The sequence below is a fragment of the Rhea pennata genome, chromosome 3 (assembly GCF_028389875.1).
Source record: "Rhea pennata isolate bPtePen1 chromosome 3, bPtePen1.pri, whole genome shotgun sequence".
Lineage (NCBI taxonomy): Eukaryota > Metazoa > Chordata > Aves > Rheiformes > Rheidae > Rhea > Rhea pennata.
Window position 1 is genome coordinate 7,178,021 of NC_084665.1, and position 17,819 is coordinate 7,195,839.

Genomic DNA, 17,819 nt, shown 5'->3' on the forward strand with positions numbered 1-17,819 from the left:
CATCATCCTCCTGGGGGGTGACGTGAGGAACCTTTGGGGCTTCTCTTTCCTTTTCGTAGGTCTTTTATTCAAAGCACAGCAGAACGGAGGCAGCGCTGCGCTGACCGTGCAAAAAGAATTCTGCTGGACCCATGACGTTGTAGCCGACTCTCAACTTCTCTCCCTCCTTGCCCTTCCTGCCGCTCCCAGGACTGCCAAAGAAGGAGCAGCCTCAGAACAAAACTAGCTCCTTTCCTTCCTCACTCTGCAGGCAATCAGTCTTTCTGCAGTGTTTCAAGCGAGGTCTACTTTTGTCCATTGCATGTTCTCAGATTTCGAGAACAAACTTCTGACATTTTGGGCTTAAGCTGAAAATCTTCTTGCAAAGATGATAACGTTTGCCCCTGTATCTTTGACCTCTGACAGTGGCAAGTTTCTCCTTTGCAAGTACAAGACTCCTTATTCTTCATATTAAGACCTTAAAATGCCACGCATCACCATATGAATTAAGGTTCTTTTTCAGCTGGTTAACACTGTATGCCTCTGATTTCCTCTTTTTCCTCCTCTCATTTCTTTGTCCTTTCCACATGACTCCTTTAACCCTTTTTCTCCCTCTTGACTGTACTCTAACTCTTCTTTCACTCTTTCAGGACAGATTAATCTGAAGTGATACTCTTTTGAAAAATCTGTAACTGGTGAGAGAATGAGATGGGGATTTTTTTAGAGCTGTTTTTATAGGTTCTGACTTTCTGGAGTTATAGAAGTCCTCGACTTTGACACTTACGTGTTCATAATTTTCAAATACACAAGATTTCTTCTGTAGGAACTTTCATTTTATATTTAACATTGTAAAATTGAATTTGATTTCCTAAGGAAATTCTGCATTCTGTGGAAGGATAATCTTTTATACACAGTAGAGAGTTTGGCTTTTTACTGTTTTCAAGTGCAATCTTTAATTTTCCTAATTCAAATAGGCACAATTTTAAAGCAAAACAGCACCATGATTTTTACTTCTAAAATTCCTTGTATTTATTCTAATCTTTTCATACCTATTGCAATTCTTCTTGTTGTGGCACTCCGTGTGGGATTTTCTGGCTCAAGTACCCATGTATTCCCATCTATTTCATCCATAGCATCCCAGAACCCTCTCAGTGATTCTAATGCTGCCAAGAACTGGTTATGAATGTCTATTAAGGAGTTCTAAGAAAAGAAGAAATTCAAACAAATTTTACATAGGTATCTACCTACAGCAATACAGAATAATCAAAACCAAAAATGTAGGTAATTTTACAAGTGTCAAAACCCAGTACATACACAATTATGATATATATTATCATACAGAAAATGTTAATCTTTACATAATAATAAAGTATTTTTAATTCAAACAACAGAAATTAGTACCAATAAATACTCTGATCAGATTTCTAATATACATAAATACACCACACCTGGAGTTGATAGTTTTGTATTCTTTTTCAGAAAACTATATCTTGTAACATAAACTACTGTACAATGCAAGTAAAAATCACCATTATCTGTTATTAAAAACTTCTGAGTTTGTCCTCCTGATGAGTGATTATTACAGTGACTCCTACTTCAGGATGGTCTTGACAGAAAATGCACCATATTGTTCATCACCTTGGCAAAAACTAACAATACAAATAAGAGTTGATTGTTCCAGTCACAGAATAGAATCTATCACAATTATTTTACTTTTAAGATGTTTACTTTAAAATAATTAAGATATACGAAAATTATGCTTTCAGGACTGTGTTATCCTTCATGCCTGACTCTTAACACAGGAAAAGTAGAAATCCTGCGATAAAATAAATCCAGAATGAGGAGGAAAGGTTAGAAAGCTTGCAGCTGACATGACTTCTGCCATTTGAGAAGTTAATTTTGCACCGTTTAGCACAGAGGACAATCTGGACATCATTCCTGTAAATGCAAATACATTTACAAACAATACTGCTATTCCAGTAATGCCTTAATGGTATTAAAGAAGAAGAAATACATTTTACTATTGCTAGCTTAAACATATATACAGCACTTACTGAATTTTAAAATTTGAAACAATATGGTCTGATAGCTTTGATCCAAGGCAATATTATAAAAGCAACTGTGTATATGGAAAGAAGTATCTTTTTGGACTGACCACTTCAATAATATATTGAGGAGAAAAGTACTAGATAACTATCACAACTTAAAACATTTTTGTCTCTGCTTCAGCTGAGCAACAATGCAAGGGTACCAAATAGCAGTACCTAGAAATAGCCACACAATTAAAATAATTTTTTTTTAAAATAAATAAGCTAAGAAATATAACCTAACGATGTCATCATCTCAGAATTAAGCACTACAAAAACAGATACATAGCATTAAATTTCAAGTCATCTAAATATGGCAACAGATAAAAGGAGAAACCATGCAATAATCAGAACTCAAGGCACTTCAATATTTGAGGCGGGATTGGTGGAATCAGAAAAATCTATGATTAACAGGACAATATATAGGACAATAATTCAAAAGCGATCTTTTGAAAATCATCACTGATCAAAAAAGTAGTAACTGTTTCTAAAGGAAAAGACTAAGTACAAAAAACACTCAAGAGCAAAGTTAACTTTCCAGATGCAGATGTGCAGAGGGTACAATAGATGACTATCAATTTAGGGAACAAGAAGGAGGTGAAAGAAGGTGAAGAATGCAAAAGGAGGAAAGAGATGAGTTTTGTTTGGAGTTATAGAGGCTTTGAGTTGAAGGAAGCTTGAATCTGATATAAGCAGCAGAGGAATTTGGAACTGTCATGAGTAGATGAGGAGGAGAATAAGAAGCAGTGAGAATGTGGCTTCATATGGATAGATGAAGCTAAGACAGGAAAAAGTGAAGGTGTCAAGAAATTAGAAAAAAGACAGTAGTGAAGGAAGGTTAAGTAGGAAAAAAGGTGGTTTCAAGACAAAAAAAAGTGGTTTGCAGTCTCAAAACTAGAAGAACATTTGGCAGTACTGAAAGATATTTTGAAATCATTTATCCAGAACATAACTAAGAATGTATGAGTAAAAAGCACGAGGAATAAGGGACAATTGAGAAGACTTTTTTTGATTACAATAAAGAGATCATAAAGTACATTTCAAAACAAAAATAAAATGGTGTAACAAGGGCCACATTTCATATATCTTTGGGGCATGAAACAAGTTCTTGGGGCCAAAACTAAAAAGCAAATTGAATTATCAGTTCTTAAAGAGTTTTTTTTTTTAATATATACTCACAAATATACCCGAAATGGTTTTTCTTAATCATTTGTAATTATTTTCTTCCTTTCTCACATGAACAAAAAGGAGAAGCAAATTATATAAATACTTTCACATGAAGAAATATGTTTTTATATGTGATATATTTTAATATTTTATACATACATATTTTAGAAAGAAGTGGTGTAGCTTAGAAATAAAATGTTACATGTTACATTTTTCCTGCTGCTATTAAATTATATTAAAGTAGGAAAGCACTTAAGCAGAAAAGTGTGAATACTGCCAATTTCAAAATGTAACGCTTATTATCTTTAAAAGCGTTTTGTTACTTTTATAATACCTGAAGTGATATAATAGTGTCAGTCACTTAACCACATCTTAGAGTATAATATCTTCATCTTAAGTACTATTATTTCCAGTATTTTAATAATTTTCACAGAGTCCTGAAATGTGATCTTTTGTGCTCTGATGACACTTAAATTAATAGCATAATTTTCTGGTACTTGCAACAGTTGCTTTCCATTTTGATTTTTTACATTTTTCTATATCACATACAGATAAATCCTCTAATAATCATTTTTATCTTTATCTTTCGGGAATTCAAAGGGTTTCACTAGAAAAAAGAAACATCAAGGGATTATAACCCACAGATAAGTTTTAAAATCCAATTAATTTTAATACTAATTGTAATTTTTCAATGATGTTCCTTTAAAAGGTAGTTAAATCTTTTTTTTAAATGCACTGTTCATTTGATCTTATTTGCACGCTTCATTGATGTTGCCAGCTGTCTCCTTCTATATACATAAATGCATCTATAGCTATTTAAATACATCACATGCTTGTCATGCAAATCATAAAAACGATAGTATTCCTTTTTATTTGATTAACCAGCTAATTTTTGGTCCTTCCCCAACATTGTTTTTTTTAAAAGACTGCTATCAATGTTCTTTTTGTCTGCACTACACCAAGATACTTGTTAATAATGTCAAAGAACACATACTGTCTTCTTGGTAACCTTTGTACAATTGCAGTAGGTTTTGTATGAAATTTGTCAAATATTCTTTGAAAAATAAGACATTCATAATCAAATATATCATTACTGACTGCCTACCTGACTCTAGAAACCATTAGCAAAAATAAACTGGTTATTCCATCTTCTGTAATTACTAGCTTTCTGTGCCCATTACACAAAATACACGTTACAAGAACATAAAGAACACTGTGGCATTCCATCTCTTGTAACAACTTAAAGCAAAATGAAGATTTAATCTATATCTTGCTTGTTATTTCTAAGTATAAAGGACGCTGACAAGATCAGCTGCCCATATGAGTAGTAATTAGTAGCTAGCATAAGCTAGGAAATATTAGCATTAAAGCAGTCACAAAATCTTAATGTCGCTCTTTTGTGCAAAAGGATTTCACATCTTTCCTGCTTAATCACATACTATTTTTCACATGGGATCATTGACATTTATTGCATTGGCTGGAAAGTGATCTCTCTGCAGCTATGTTGCCCCCAATCCCCAGAGTGATACAGGTTATAAAGCCAGTGGACAAGGCACTAGGTGTAGTCCAAGCTGGAAGACTGCATGTAATTCTAAGTAGGCCTTCTCAAGAAAACAAACTGCAGTTGGCACAAAGGAAATATCTCTAAGATGAGGAACGGAGAGTCAATCATTAGAAAAGATCGAAGCAGTTGTATTTGGATAAGGAAAGTGGTGGAGTATCATCCAGAGGTACACGGCAGTATACTAAGCACCTAGAGCGAGGGCCAGTAGGAACCCACAGGAGGGCATCGCTGGAGCAGGTGCCTCACCACCACAGCGCAGAGGGTCTGGAAAGGCCTTCCAGTCCCAGGACGCTTCACTGCTTTCAAGAGCGAGTTTGAGAGTTTCTGACAGAGAGGTACTGCATGACCAACTGATCAAATTCCCTTCAGCTCTCCTTAATAATCACTGCAGCAACTGAGCTGCCCAAAACCATGAATGAGTTTATCCTAAAAATGCACTTTCAGATCAGATGGCATCATTCTAAATTTTCAAATGGGAAAAAAAATGAGACACTGGAAAAATGTTAGTTTGGAATACTCAGCTTGAGGTCTCTCATCTGGCTTTTAAGAGAACAACGTATTTATTGCAGCATCATGTTCAGTGACCATAGTCACAGCTGTGAATGCTCAAGACTTCACATTTTTCAGATTTGAAGTTGGGAGCGTAGAAAACGAGGACTACAATTAGTGATCGCTTGTGAGAATGCAGTGTAAGTAACTCTCTGCACTGACAGTTTTCTCTGTCTGCAAAGCATCTTTTTTTTAGGCATCAAAGTGCTAGGGCCACTAGTGCAAAGTGCCAAGGCTCTATGTCTACGAGGCAAAAATCTGGTATATACCGATACAAGATACACTGGATATAGTCTGAATACCAATTCTGTGTTCATTTGGAGGGTTATGAATCTGTGATCTTAGCTTCTGAAAATAGGTGTTTGCAGAGACTGGGTTAAATTGTTATTTTATAAAAAAAGTAGCGTAAACATATCAACTTTCACCTGATTTATCAGCAGAATGAGAAAAACTTGATCAAACTGCTTCTTTTTGTGCTATCAGATGATATCTTCCTCTTTTAATGTCAACAGCTGGGGGAGATGAAGCACAAATTTTGGTCAGCAAAAATCAGATATTCTAGATATCAAGGTTTTGAGCTGAATATACTCCATTTGTGGCAGCTCTTGCTGCTCTTTACCCTGAAACCTCTTACTTTCTGCCTCTCTCCAGACTGGCCTCATCCTATCTCCTTGTCTACCAGTGAAGAGCCTCACGTGTAGCCTTGCAGCATTTTTGTTCCCACTTCTATCCTTTCCACTCTCATCTCCATCTCATCACTGGTAACTTCTCATGCCAATTCCTTCTGTCTCCTTTTACTTTATTCCAATATCGAACATTTTCCCAAGTTTACCCCCATTGCTCTATAATACTCAGTTCATCAATCACTTAAATTTAAGTTAAACTATTTCCTTCAATTAAAAGAATAAGCAACTGAAAGAAAGTCAGCAATAGAGACTGGAAAGAATAAAGAAAAAGTCTTGATGAGTCTGGGACTGCCATGCAAACCACTAAAATCTTCAGTAACTTTTTAAAAGTGATAACATACATACATGGTAAAACATGGTAACATTCCTGCAAATTTCAAACACTCCTTCCAAATGCTGGATGGACTAAATATTAATCAAATGGCAGAAAGAATGTTTTATGCAGTAAATTTTATTCAAGTTTATTTTTAAATAGAATTATAATATGATTTTATCTTTATTCTGAGAAAAATAGTTTTGCTAAAATTTTTCTTAAAAGTCTTGCCTAATACAAAATTTGATTATCCTTTGAAATTTGGCAAAATTGAAACTACTGCAGAGCTTCCAAAAGGAAAAGGTCAATTAACCTAACTATAGGTGCTGTTACCTGCCTGCCCTTTAAGCAGTCTTAAAAATGGAATAAATAGCTAGCAAGTTGAAGGAATTCACAGTTGTCATAAAATTGGGAAGAATTTCAAACACCTAAGACCATAGAAAATAAGAGGACATTTAAGACACAATTACAAAATGAATACAAATGCAAAAGAAAACAGTATTGAGGATAAAAAAACCCCCCTAGAATTTAATGATATCTAAAGGAACTGATATGATAATTAATAATGTATGAATTAACATGTAATATGCCAGTGAAAATTTAGATTACCAAAACAAATAATGGAGCAAGACACAACAGTTTCTGCAAAAGTCTAGCAAACTATGCCAAAAATGCTTCTCAAAAGATATATATATATATATATAAGAAACACAGTATTTAGTACTGTTAAAGATTGTTGGGGGAAGAAGGGGTAAAGAAAGCGTCAAGATTTATTTCGAAAAAGAGAACTTTTCTTTCAGAAAAGAGAAAGCGCTCTCTCATATTATGTACAGATGTTAGAGACTATGAAATATATCAGTAGTTCTAACTTATAATTAATCTACTATTATTAACATAAATTTACAAAAGCAGCTTCTCCTACATAAATTGTCATGAAAATACTATTTTGAATTATAAATATCCTCTACTAGAACTATCCTGCACCTACTGAGGGCAATTGCAAAAAAAAAAAATGGTATTTCTGGTATCAGTATGATCAGAATTTCACATCAGATCTCTACAACTTCTAAAAAAGGAGTCTCATACACGTGCACATTTATGGTTTTAGTATAAAAAGACACATGATAGTGTTACTAATACAGAGATTTATAAAAGAAATTCTAAGGAATTTCATATAGATGGGCTGCTGAATCTACACTCTTCTATCCAAGAAATCTTAGTTTCTGAAGCTATACTAATTAGACTTAAAAAATACATCCCTAATTCCTGCATAAAATAAAATATGCTGAAAGGCAGGAATTAGGGATGTATTTTTTAAGTCTAATTAGTATAGCTTAGCTTCTACTAATGGAATTTCTGCTGAAAAGAATTGACATGAAATTCGGAAACTACACTTGCCCTTGTTTAATTCTTCCTTCTTAATTTGTACTCCGCTGGTGACAAATTGCTAAAAGCAGCCCTGTTGGTCAGAACAGACGTTTCTCTGATTAATCCTTTCACAATTGGTGATTTCTTAAAGCCGCGAAGTAACTTATGTCTCTGATGAGAAGGCTAAAATTCAGTTGCCTAAACAAAACCATCAAATGCCACTTGAGATGACTTCAGATATCCAAGACAACATGACACTAGCAGTTTGATCTAAAACCAAAATGATATCCACGCTGTTCTGGAGCAGGATCTAGAAGCCAGACAAGATACTTTGAGGCATTTAAAATGCCACTAGATGTTTATGATTAGGCTACTGAACAGCTCCCAAGGAGATGAATGCTCCAACGCCACAAGTTCTCTGTGGATATGGTATAGATACAGAATTCCTCACCTCATAATATTTCCTCACCTTTTGCAGATTTGCCACAAATACAGATTTGGATGGACATTCATATATATTTATTTCAGGATACAACTGAACTCCAAGGAGGAAGAAGTCCCTTTCATAGTCAAAAGTTTACTCCTACTCATTCTCTGTCTTAGAAGGAAGACATTTGTGGCAATTGTATTCACTTAAACATTAATGTTGCCACTGCAAAATGATACCTATTTCACTATTCTGAATTTGACAATGTTCACATACGAGATTTCAAGCACATATTCAGACCCATTAAAATATAAAAGTGTATCATAAAGTTAACAGTTAAAAGACTTGGAAGAAAATACAAGTCATAATTATGGAACTGCATTGCAATATATATTCAAGAAACTCTACTAAGAGGTATTAGGAAAATCATACCTATTAACCTGTAAACATCAGCCTACTGTAGGTAGACAGAATACAATTTAATAAAGTGAACAGTCGTTGGCTGGCAAAGGCCAGCCTGTATCATCTAAACAATTTATGATTCTTCAAATATGTTTGAACTACTGTTTATTTCTCACAAACTTAAGTTTTACAATTTGCCTCCTGCTTAGCAAACTGAGAGAGAACATTCTGTAATCTTTATAAAGTTTCTTATCAACTATCTCCACTTTTTGTATTGATAGATATGTAGAAAGCTGAGGCCTGTGAAACTCCTTTGCATAAAAAACCCCCCAACTATGATTAATTTTATTGTGTTCCTATCAAAATAACTGCAATATCATCCATACACTATACCTTCTGAATGTTATATTATTGCTTCGTTGCTGGCTGGCTGCATGACCTCATTAGTCATTAATTTCCACTCTCATGACCTTCATGTACCAAACCAGGTGGGCAGTGGGCAGTATAGAAACAATACCCTGATGTGAGGGCACCAAAACGTAGATGTACTGAATCTGCTAAACTACGCTTACAGTATATGCTAAAATGTGGAGACAGCAAATTTATCAGGTTATTTAGAAAAAGAATGTAACTGAAATAAGTAGATGTTCTTGCACTTGTCATTGAGAAGCACTCTGCATTTATTTGGCACTTATGACTGTAGCAGCAGCAGCATTGCCCTTGGTGCTGATTTCTTACTACTCTAAAATGTCTCCTCTGAGCCAGAATACACTGGCTGTTGCTGATCATGCTGTGAGACACCTGCACTGGCTACTAGGCTTGTCATGACGCACAAAACCCTACCATCTTCAGCTTGACATTGTGCAAGTTATAATTATTCATCCAAATGAATATGTCAGAGCAGCAGCAGCAGACCTCTCATCAGAGCAAAAGAAAAATACATCAAAACATTATCAACCCAGCAGGAAGACAGGGACCATAAGGAAAATTACCCATTTTTAATATGGATGCCATAAAGCCATGTCTATTATTATACTAAAAAAAAACCACACACACACACACACACACACACACACACACACACACAATCCCTCAAGTTTAAAGTCCATAAGCACTGAAGGGAACCTGAAATAGGCAACAGCACATAGAAAAAAAAAAAAATCAATTACCTGAAATCTATCTATATTCTCTTTCATGGGAGTTTATATTATAATAATGCAATTGCAGGATTTTAGTTAAGTCTTGTCTTTTTTACATTAAAGGTGACCTACACATATTAAAGACTCATCAGTATCAAAACTTCATGTAATTCTAAGTAGTAGATATGTAAAGCATGAACCAAAATGTTCAACCACTTGAGGACCTGCTAAATTTTGCTACCAGTGGTGTTCAAGCATTTGCTACGCTTAACCCTTATTTTATCGTAGCATGAAGACTGCTCACTACAGTGATTTCCATGCATTTTGAAAACAGGAGTTTATAATAGTGTAAAACATGTAACGATTACAACACACGTTTTTTCAAAGTGTCAAATTCATGACAGATAAAGTCAATTTTCAGAAAAAGGCTGTACAACTAAAGCAATTCTATCAGCATAATGCAGTTTGCTGGTATTTGGTTCAATATTATAGCAGACTGTCTGCTGCTGGAATTACTATCTTATGGTTTCAAAATAGTCTTCAGTCACTTATATACCTCTACTGCTCAAGTTTTCAAGCAGTCCACAGGTAATTCTAATTATGAAGTTTTTTTTAAATCTTAAGCACTGGAATAGCCTATTTTTAACATTAGATTTTTACTAGTTTGTAACGTCAGTATTAATATATTGGCTAATATCTTTAACTTGTCAAAGAAGGTTGCTTTGTATTATGTTTTTAAGTACATTTTATTAAAACATAAGTCCAATTGATAACTTTAAACTTACTAACAGTAAACTCAGAGAGGCAACCACTTTCAAGGAGATGTAAAATGCTGCTAATTGGATGCAACATATATTGCAAGGCTGTAAAATTAATAAAATAATAACGTTAAAAATATGTATCAAGTTAGAAATAATATTTAAAATCCTGCTTGTATTATATGGATTCCAGTACAAGCTAGGGGGAAAAAAAAAATCTAAATTGCCCCAAACCATACTAAAGAATCAAAAATTACAAGTAAAACTACATATGGAAATAAATATATTTCTCATTTGTAATAATTCATTCCTGCAGTTACTTCCTCAAGCCCTCATGCTGAAGTGATCTGAGATGGTACACAAAATGTAGAGCCTTGAAGTCAAAATTTTACTGCCATCCTAAACTCATACTAATACAATCTTTCAGCTATGTTCCTTACACAAATTTAATATAGTAAAGATATGCTTTACTGATGGGTAGAAAACCTGGCAAGAGTTAGAATTATGAAAAGCCATCATTTATGTAAAATCCATTTTCTTGAATTAAATGAAATTAAACATCAAGTATTTTCTAGAGATAATTCAAATTAACTTGCATGTAAGTTGGCACATTTAAATCCATTTAATCAAGTACATATGCTCTATTATAGGAAGACTGATACATGAAATAATGCAAGAGACACTAAAGGCAATGGCTCTTGATTCTTCAAATTAACAATATCAGTTAAACTATGAAAACAGAACCCTATTAAATAATTTCTTGTCGCACTTTTAACTTAACTTTTATCAACTTACGGAGACCACATAGGATAACAAATTGGGGAAGTAGCTTTTCATTTTTTTTCTTTTAAGAAAAGGTCAACTTCAGAGGTACTTATTTCCTTCTCATACACATATTTTTCCTAAGAATATTATTCCTAAGAATATGACATTTCAGCAGTATGAACTGCTTCAGAGAAAAGCAGGCAGTATGAGTGCAAAACATACAACATGTAAGATACAACTACAAGGTATGGGAAATATTTATAACTATCACAATAGATTCAGAGTTCAATTTTACTGCATTTAGATAGGCAGGTATAAAAGTGAAATAGATTACAGGAAAAAAAAATTGAATTAAAAAATAAAACCCAACCCATTTGTATTAAACATCATTACCACCTACATGTCCTATCTCTTACATCCTGCAAATAAATCTCAGCGAATAGAAAAGATGCATAGTACAGCATTTTACCTGTGGCATCCAAGAAACAGCAAACTGAACAGGAAAATCCACAAGGCAATCCGGTGGTTCTGTAGGGTACTGAGGGTAGGAAAAAAAATATAGTTTTTCTTTTCTTTTGTTTTTTTTTTTTCAAATGTAATTTAAAGTGAGACTGATATTCAGCTGCCAAATTTGATAATGAAATATGAGCACTTCAAGCATCTTGAGAACTTGGTTTTCAAAAAAAAAAAAAAAAAAAAAAAAGTAAAGCATTTGGAAAAAAAATTATAAATGTTGATTATCATTTAAAGACGAAATCTTCTCTTAAACATTTTTTTGTATATCAGATTTTACTAAAGGCAAGGGAATCACAGTTTCTGATGTGTTTAATGTTTTCAAAGACATACTGAAAAAAAACTTTTAAAACAAAAAAGTCAAATATGTCTTGGCATCTTGACTACATCTATCTAAAAGAAGCTTAGCATTACTAATGCAAAGTTCTTACTCCTCGGTTACAGAAGAAAACTTACCAAAAAAAATTTCATTTAAGCAAGAATATTTGCTGTTATAAGTAACATTTTTTGTTTTGAAACTTAAATGTAATCAGAGTAAGCACATACTCCTTTAGAAAGATGACCATACCCCTCCCTCTTCCAAATTACCAATGAGGAAAAGAAAAATAGCTGTATTAAGAATACTGATGCTATATGAAGAAGTTTGATAACTCAAAGAATGACCTCTGACTATTTGCTGCACTAGTAAACTTAATGCATTTCAGCATCCTCATGTAAAGTCTGTGGAATAAATAGGTATTTTCTGAGAAATAAATTAGTCAAAGAAAAAAAAACATTTAATTGCAAATTAATTATATCCATTTTAAGAGCAAATAACCAAAATTCTGTAAGGCTTATTGTCTCAGAAGCTGCATCTTTTAGTCCAACCCAACCTTTAGTACAATGCAACCTGTCAAATTCTAATAGTGATCTGTGGCAGTTTTATATAAATTGTATCAGTATTGTATAGTATTGCATACATAACTGGCCATTCAAGCAAGTGTCGTAGAGAATCTTACTTGGGAAGACATAGGAGAAAAAAGTCTCATTTTCCTCACAAAATTAAAGACTTAAGACAAAGAGGTGAAGCTTAACTATGCTTCTGCCTACAACCACTTTCCACCCAAAATAAACCCTCAGACAGTGCAACTATTTACCGACATTCTTAATTTTTAAAATGTATCTTTATTTTACTCAAAATGTATTTCTGCACTAGTTAGTTTCCAATCGCTATCTATTGTAAAGAGCAAAAAAGAAATATAGCTTCCTTAGAACATCCATTCTTATTGCTTTGATTTTCTTTGATAAATTGGCAGATTTATGTATTTCACAGAAATGTCTTTAAACTTGCATTTTTTTATTTATGTTTTTTTTTTGCTAGATACCCATTTTACGAATAGAACATTTACAACTTGAATATCTTGTGCTTTACCGTTTTATCAAATTGGTGGCAGAAAAGGTAAATAACAACAACAGAGCAAGAAAACTGAAACAACTAATTTGGGCAGGAGACGGTTACAATTTAAAAATGTCTATCCACAAAAGCTGTTATAGTTTCTTTTATTCTAGTGCTGGTATGATTTTTCATGATACATACATACTTCAAGGCTCACATAAAGTAAACTTGTTTTCTGCATATAAAGGTATGCCTAAAACAGACTAAGACTGAACAGTTATTCTGTAGGATGAGTTTTGGGACCACCAGCTACAGCAGCTTTCACCAATTATGTGCTAACTTTCTTGATAAGTAAATTCATTTTATGCACTGTTTCATAGGATGCCTTTGAACAAGTGACTGCAAACATATTCCACTAATTTTATATTATTTTTAAAGAAACCTTACAGCAATTTTTCTCTGCATTCTTAGCCAAATTTTCTTTAACAGCACAGCACAATGTTGTACTTCTGTGAACCAGCTAATTCCCAAAACTATGCATTTTTATACAGCAATAATTTTGTATGTATGTTTAGTATAATGCTTTTAACCTTACAGGATGAAATTCTATAGAAAATAAGGTGAGTGGCTCCCGAGGAAAGGGTATTATACAATACCATGACAGAGCACATCAATGACATCACACTTTATATTATGGTTACATTCAAATATATATTTATATTAGAAATCATCTCATTATTCTTTATAACAATTTAAGCAATTATTAAAGAAAATATTTATATTTAATTTTTGAACACACCTCTAATACTATAGAGCAAAAATATTTTCCTAACCCTTCCAAACCATTCACATAATTATTGTCAAAACATCTTGTTCACTACATGAAATACAAGTTCTTGCAGTTGCCTATTGAATTTTGGGGATTTAAAATGGCAAATATTCAACCTATCTCCTAGAATTACACATATTAGTTTCTTGTGCAATAAAAAATGTAATCTGATAAATCAAAACTAATGCATTTAGTTTTATACTTTTCAAAAGGTTTTCTGAAAACTTCTCTAGGTCATTTATTAATAATGAAAGGATAAAGATATCTGGACCAAATCTTATCAACCAAACAAATTTGAAAATTCTTTCACAAAATGTAATCTGAGCATTAAGCAATATATCCTTTTATAAGGCTAAAGCTAATAATTCATTAAGTCCAAATTTTGTAGCACGTTATTTGGCAAACATACCTAACTCTACGATACAAGCATTCTCAATAATCCCAGATTTACTTCAGTCTCACAGAATTTATTAGACACTTTGGAAATGCAGTTTATAGAGAGCAAATATCACGAAGGGACTGTTTCTGGTACAAAGAACATTAAGAGAGGGATAGCAAGTAGAAACTTTTCACAGTGCATTAAGTAAAAGTCCTCAAAATGTATCCAAACTTTAAGAAAGATAAAGAAGGAATATTTAGAGGTTTATCTGAACACATATGGTAACTTCATGAAAAAAAAAATTACCAAATCATTTAGAGAAGTATTTCTTCTTGAAACCATTGTCAGCAGGCCCAAAAATTCATTTCACTGCATAGCGTGCATAAGGAGAAGGCTGAACAAACTCATCTACTAGAAAACAAATGGCGATATATGCTGGGGGGTGGGAGGGTTTAGCTCACATACCAGCCTTTTCCAAAGAAACAAAATAATATAAATAAACATACCTTTAAAAGTAAATTAGCACAATAAATCCCGTTAAAAATACTTCAAAAAAGTACTAAGAAAGTGTTAGACATGCACATGACTGAAAATCAAATCTCCATGTCACCAAATTTTTGTTTCACACAAATTCTCTCTTATGGCAAGTTTAAATGCCAGACGTTCTAAAAAGGACAAACACAATTGATCGTTTCATCATAACAATCACTTGGAAAAAATGTTGATTGATGACTACTTGTTACAATAGACAAGTTGCATAATTGAGTCTTTTTATTACTTTGTATCGTTAGACCTGTTGGCTTCTGCTTCTAGGAATCTCAACTTCAGACATTTTATTACTATAAAGAAAATACACAAGTTTTTGGATGAATATAACACAGTAACCTCAATTCCCCTTATGGGAGAGTGATAAAGTTTACCAGAGGAGACAAAGGATAAAGCACCATTCTAACTAGAATTAGGTACATGCTATTACTGAAGGAATTTGGTAAGCATGTGGCAATGCTCATGGATGCAGGAATGCTCATGGATGCAGGTTCTTACTCTGCCCTTCTGCTACAGGCAGGAGAAGCACAGTCATATAAAACCAAGCTTGAAAATCACATATACATCCAGGACAAAATACTCTGCCACCACAGTGCCTCTCAAACCTTGTTGAGGAAGTTAAGAAGCTACATTAGGGATAAGATCAAACTTCTAGACAGCACTGAGAGTGACTGGAAATCGCAAGCAGACTCCTAAAATTCAGAGAGACCTATAACTAGCTACAAAAACTGTACTAGCACACTTTTCAAAAATCAGTTGAAATTGGATTTATGAAGTTCCTCAACTAAATGAACCGTTTAGCGCTAGCTTGATTACAGAAATACAACCTATATCAGGACAAGATTCTTCCTCAAGAATCACAGGGGACAACACGTGTGATTGGTCGCACCGACAAAAATAGAAGTATTTGTATGCAAAAAGTAGGTGTTGATAAATTTCATTTAATTGAAGCAAAAAGATGGAAGTAGCTTTTATCATGCACTAAAGAATATGCAAGAGCACTATAAAAATCAGACCTAATTTTATTTACAAGTTTTGAAATTTCATTCTTGTAATTCAAATGAGCAATTTCATTCTAAACGACAAAAATCGATTCTTGGAAAATTCTGTCACTCTCTCTCTCTTTATTACATAATCAAGTGTTACTCCAATCTTCATTTTACATGGTTTCAGATAAGAAACTCATCCTGAGTTAGAAACACAAGAGCAAATTTTAAACGACTAAAAAGAGGATGTAAGACATAATTTAAAAAAGGAAAATTCCAACACACAAATCTTAAGTTCTTCTCCTTTTCATATCACATTCTTAGAACTGAGTCCCTATCAGCACAGCAACAGGGCCAGATTAGAACTCTGTGTCGAGGTGGGGTTTATGAGCAAGCTACAAGAAACCTACAAAGCAATAGCTACCAATACTGAAAAATAAAAACTTTCCAAACTTGCTTTCAACTATGTATTTTGCAGAAAAGCATAGATACAAACGTTAAGGGATTCCTCGATGAAGACTCTTTACTGCTTCAGACTAATGGACATCATCTACCAATAGCTGGGAACAGGTCATCATCTGCTCTTTCTAATGCTTAGCTTCAGAGTATCTTTAGAAACACCCAGAGCTAGAACATGAATAATCAAATAATTAGCCAGGTGTATTTTAATAATAAATTTTATAGAGATCATATTTGAGAAATTAGGGGCTATACTATTGTGTTAGAGTTCTGAAAAGCTCTTGGGAAGTAAGTCACTCGCATCATCTAGAAGGCGAAGGAGGAGGATCTGACGAACGACAGGTCACTCAGCCTCACCCGGATCCCTGGGAGGGTGATGGAGCAACTACTTCTAGATACTATTTCCAGATATGCAAAGGACAGAAATGAGATTGAGAGTAGCCAGCATGAATTTCCAAAGGGAAAATGGCACTTAACCAACCTTATAACTTGCTAGGATGAGAGGCCCATAAAGGAGAATCAGTGGATGCTTTTTACCTTGACTGTAATACAGCTTTCGACACTGATTCCCATAACATCCTCGTAGGCAAGCTGACAAAACACACGCTAGGTCAGTGAGGCGCACTGAAATCTGGCCGAACTCCTGGGCTCACAGGGCTGCCATCAGCCGCATAAAGCCCAGCCGGACACCAGCCACTAGTGATGTCCCCTCAGAATTTAGTACTGCGGCCAGCACCATTCAACATCTTCATTAGGGACCTAGCTGAAGGGACAGAGCGCACCCTCTGCAAGTTCACAAACGGGGTTAGGCTTAATCCAGTCAGTTAGAGCGTGGTGCTCATAATGACAAGGTCATGGGTTCAATCCCCGTATGGGTCACTCGTTTGAGGGTCGGACTAGATGATCTCCAGAGGTCCCTTCCAGCCTTACCAATTCTATGATACAAAACAAGGAGCAGGGGCTGATCCACCAGACGGCTGTGCTGCCATTCACAGGGACCTCCGCAGGCGGGACAGATGGGCACAGGAGAACTTCAGGGAGTTCAACAAGGGAAGAGGGAAGGGCAAGGTCCTGGTCTTGCACCTGGACAGCAACAGCCCTGTGCCTCAGAGAAGGCTGGGAACCAACCACCCGGAGAGCAGCTTTGCAGAGAAGGCCCTGGGGGACAACAAGCTGACCACGATGCTGCCACACGCCCTCGCAGCAACGAACGCCAACAGCCGCCTGGGCTCTGCACCCCTCTGCGGTGCAAGAAGGTCAAAGGAGATGATCCTTCCCCTCCACTCAGCACTCGTGAGCCCACACCCGGAGCACTGGGCTCCCCAGTACAGGAGGCACATGGACTTACTGCAGCGAGTCCAGCAAAGGCCCACAAAGATCATTAAGAGAATGGAGCATCTCTCATACCACAGGAGGCTGAGAGACCTGGGACGGATCAGCCTGGAGAAGAGAACTCACTTGGATCTCATCAATGTTCCAAAATACCTGATGAGAGTGTGTAAAGAAGACAGGGCCTGACTCTGAAAAC

The 17,819-nt window shown here is 34.8% G+C and overlaps 1 protein-coding gene across 3 annotated transcripts in view; it reads right to left on the reverse strand.

The window, feature by feature from the left end:
• FANCL (FA complementation group L) overlaps positions 1–17,819 on the reverse strand; it is a 40,348-nt gene that overhangs the window by 4,487 nt on the left and 18,042 nt on the right. For all 3 annotated transcript variants that reach the window (XM_062571496.1, XM_062571494.1, XM_062571495.1), the window contains exons 7-8: positions 11,674–11,742; positions 1,029–1,179 (exon numbers count right to left, since the gene is read on the reverse strand). In XM_062571496.1, the coding sequence (XP_062427480.1) occupies positions 1,029–1,179; positions 11,674–11,742 (220 nt within the window). The remainder of the gene's footprint in view (positions 1–1,028; positions 1,180–11,673; positions 11,743–17,819) is intronic.